This window comes from Myxocyprinus asiaticus, chromosome 6, assembly GCF_019703515.2.
Source record: "Myxocyprinus asiaticus isolate MX2 ecotype Aquarium Trade chromosome 6, UBuf_Myxa_2, whole genome shotgun sequence".
Taxonomy (NCBI): domain Eukaryota; kingdom Metazoa; phylum Chordata; class Actinopteri; order Cypriniformes; family Catostomidae; genus Myxocyprinus; species Myxocyprinus asiaticus.
The window spans coordinates 9796403-9799563 of record NC_059349.1 but is presented as its reverse complement, the minus strand read 5'-3'; the positions used below and the strand labels follow the sequence as shown (position 1 = coordinate 9799563).

The 3161-nt window shown below is 33.2% G+C and overlaps 1 protein-coding gene across 1 annotated transcript; it reads right to left on the bottom strand.

Moving 5' to 3' along the window:
• Positions 1 to 1373: 1373 nt before the first annotated feature.
• On the bottom strand, positions 1374 to 2436 carry LOC127441977 (C-type natriuretic peptide 4-like). The gene is made up of 2 exons (XM_051699587.1): positions 2301 to 2436; positions 1374 to 1998 (listed from the first exon to the last, which is right to left on the bottom strand). The coding sequence occupies exons 1-2, from the start codon at positions 2385 to 2387 to the stop codon at positions 1741 to 1743; spliced, it is 345 nt and encodes a 114-aa protein (XP_051555547.1). The 5' UTR covers positions 2388 to 2436; the 3' UTR covers positions 1374 to 1740.
• Positions 2437 to 3161: the final 725 nt, after the last annotated feature.

Genomic DNA, 3161 nt, shown 5'->3' with positions numbered 1-3161 from the left:
AAGAAGGTGTAAACTTCCAAGATGGTGGAGGAGAGTTTCTGTAAAGAATGAAAGGTTTTATTCAGTTTTCTAAATACAGCTAATTGTTAGCACTTGCTGTTTCGGTCATATTCATTTATATCAGAAACCATTTGATGCATGTTGTACATTTTTACACAGTGAAAATATCTTGTATTTGACCAAAATTCCATTATTGTCAGCAAGCTAGCACAGTATATATTATGTTGTCAAAATAAAAGTTCCTCAATAAATATGTACAGTATGATTGAACCCAGCGTCGTCCATGTTTCCTGTTCTTTCCAACAACAAAGCACTTGAACATGACATACTTATACCACTTCAGATGTATAGCACATGAAGGCAGCATTAGCCTTCCAGGAAATGTATGTCACAACTCAACAGCTCTATATTCCTTTCATGATGCATTACTATTACTGCATGTTAAATTTTGTTGTAAGCTATTGGATAGCAGGACTTACTATAACATCAGTTTGCTGTGATAATTTGAGCATCTATTAAAACTTAAATTATGAATTAAACTGTAATGTATTGTTTGTGAATTTGACTCTTTATGATAAAAAGTATGGAAGGAACACTGAACAATCAAAAATGATAAAACTGATAATGTCATGCCCATAAAGATTACTTATAAAATGTGCTGTAAGAGGAGAGTTTTTAAGTTTTTGCTTTGTGTGACTATGACAGAACTGAATCAGGGCAGGGCTTTTTATTCATGGTTTTAAATGACTTTAATGCAAACTCACCTTTAAACAAAGGGTAATTTTCAGAATTTATATATAACATTCATATATAAATATATATAGGCATATAATCTTAAAACAGGGATAAGAATAAATTACTGAATATGAAAACAAAATGGTGTAGAGTACAAGCTTCAAAGTGACACCACTTGTTATGTGTGATGTTAGTTCTCACTGATTCCCAGCAAAGTGAGCAAACATCAGTAGTTAATGTGACTGGAAGAATGGTTAAGTGAAAATATTGTGTCTTTGTGATATTAAATTGTCTGCTGCTTTTCTCTCATGAAATCAATGCTCTGTGAGAGTAAGAAAATGAATAGTTTTTAGGAAATATCAATTGAGAAGTCTTTTAAATATCTATCCCTTACATTTATACTGTATTCATATTCAGATGTCGCTTCCATAACAAGAACATTTGTCAAACGTTTTAGTCAGTCAACATTCAACAATAAAGAAATCACTCATATCTCATATTGAGTTATTCCTAAAGCATTTTAATCCACAGTGATGTGACAGAAAATATTGCATTATAACTGAAACACATACAAATTGCAATATTACACAATAATATATATGACAGTTAATCTCGTATTCCCAAACATGCCAGTGTGGTTTGCAATGTAAAAATAAATAGCACTACTAACTCCTGACTCACTTAAAAATAAAAGTTCCAACTGAGAACCCCAAAAGGGTTTTATTAAGTTTTAGGTCTTTAGAAATCCAGATAAGTATACTGGTGCTTTAAAGACCCCAGAAACCAATACACTGATCTGTAACACCAAGAACGTATTTAATCTGTAAATAAACAGTCAGCTCAAGAACCCTAAACAAGGGTTATGAGATCTTCAGTAGCTATAAGAGAACCACTGAAGAAACTTTCTTTTTTTAATGTCCCAGCTGCATCTGCCCCGCATATGTCCATTGGTCTGTATGAGACATTTAGTCCAGTTAGCATTCTCCATTAGTGCACTTGTGCACCTCAGTCGCTCTTGCAGCCCATTCCACTTATATCACTTATTCTATCCATCTTGAAACCGAAGCAGTTTTTCCGTTTTTCTTTGTTTTTTGGTGGTTGCTTTTTGCGTGTATTGGACTGCTCGCCCGATGACGGTCGCTGTTTGACGCCTTTGACGCTCGTGTCCAGCTCGCGCGGCTCTTTCGCAGCACGCGACCTGTTCAGAACGCGCGCGTCTTCCGTTTCATTCCTCACCGCTCGTGCTGGGAGAGTTTTTGTAGGCTATAATAAAATTATCACCATTATTATTATTATGAGACATTTCCCCACAGGTTTTGTCAAAAGTAAATATGCATGGCATTTTAGCAATTTGTAAAAGACATACCAAATATGTTTAATGGACAAAAATCAGATAGCTTTATCTTGCTTTAAATATGCTGTCATCCCATGCAATAATCAAAAAAGCACATTTGTATTGCATATGTAATCAAAATGAACAACCTGACATTTCAGTTACTTTTGACCTAAATTCATTAAAGTGCACTGCGGTCCAACTTTCTTAGTCTGCATGAAAAGCTACAAACCTTGTACTGGACTGTTGTGAGAGGTTTGGCATAAAGTGACAGACTGACCATGAACAGTCCGCAGATGAGTGTGTAGATCATGTCCATCCCAGCGAGTCCCGCGACAAATCACAGTAATGCAAACAGACTGGATCACACATACCCACTGTTTTATAATGCGGCTGTGATGTCATCACCATTTAAATAATAGTGTCATTTCCTTTGAGTAGCTACTTTGATGCTGGCTTGTTCCAGCTCTTGTTTATCTTTAACTGAAGCATAAGACGTTTTCTCGTCAAATAAAAAATGGCCTAAATAAATAAGACCTTTTCGCACGTGAAAATTAGCATTAAATAGCCTAAATAAATAAACAGTCTAAATAAATGAATTAATAAATAGATAAACAAATAGGAGATTTTCGCGTGTGAAAGTGAGCAACAAATAGTCTAAATAAATAAATAAATAAATAAATAAATAAATAGGACCTATTAGCGTGTGAAAGTGAGCAACAAATAGCCTAAATAAATAAATACCCTTAATAAATAAATAAATAGGACCTATTAGCGTGTGAAATTGAGCAATAAATTGTCTAAATAAATAAATAGGACCCTTGGAATTATTAATTATGACCTGTTCACTTCTGAAAGTGAGCTATAAATATAAATAAATGAATGAATAAATAAATAAAGTATTAATTATGACCTATTCACGTGTGAAAGTGAGCTATAAATATAAATAAAAGAATGAATAAATAAATAAATGATTAATTATGACCTATTCACGTGTGAAAGTGAGCTATAAATATAAATAAAAGAATGAATAAATAAATAAATGATTAATTATGACCTATTCACGTGTGAAAGTGAGCTATAAATATAAATA

Excerpts from the sequence above, each read along its gene's own strand:
- LOC127441977 (XM_051699587.1), bottom strand. The coding sequence starts at position 2,387 with ATGGACATGATCTACACACTCATCTGCGGACTGTTCATGGTCAGTCTG. Across the intron at positions 1,999-2,300 it reads TCACAACAGTCCAGTACAAG|CCTACAAAAACTCTCCCAGC; the intron begins GTTTGTAGCTTT and ends ATTTTATTATAG.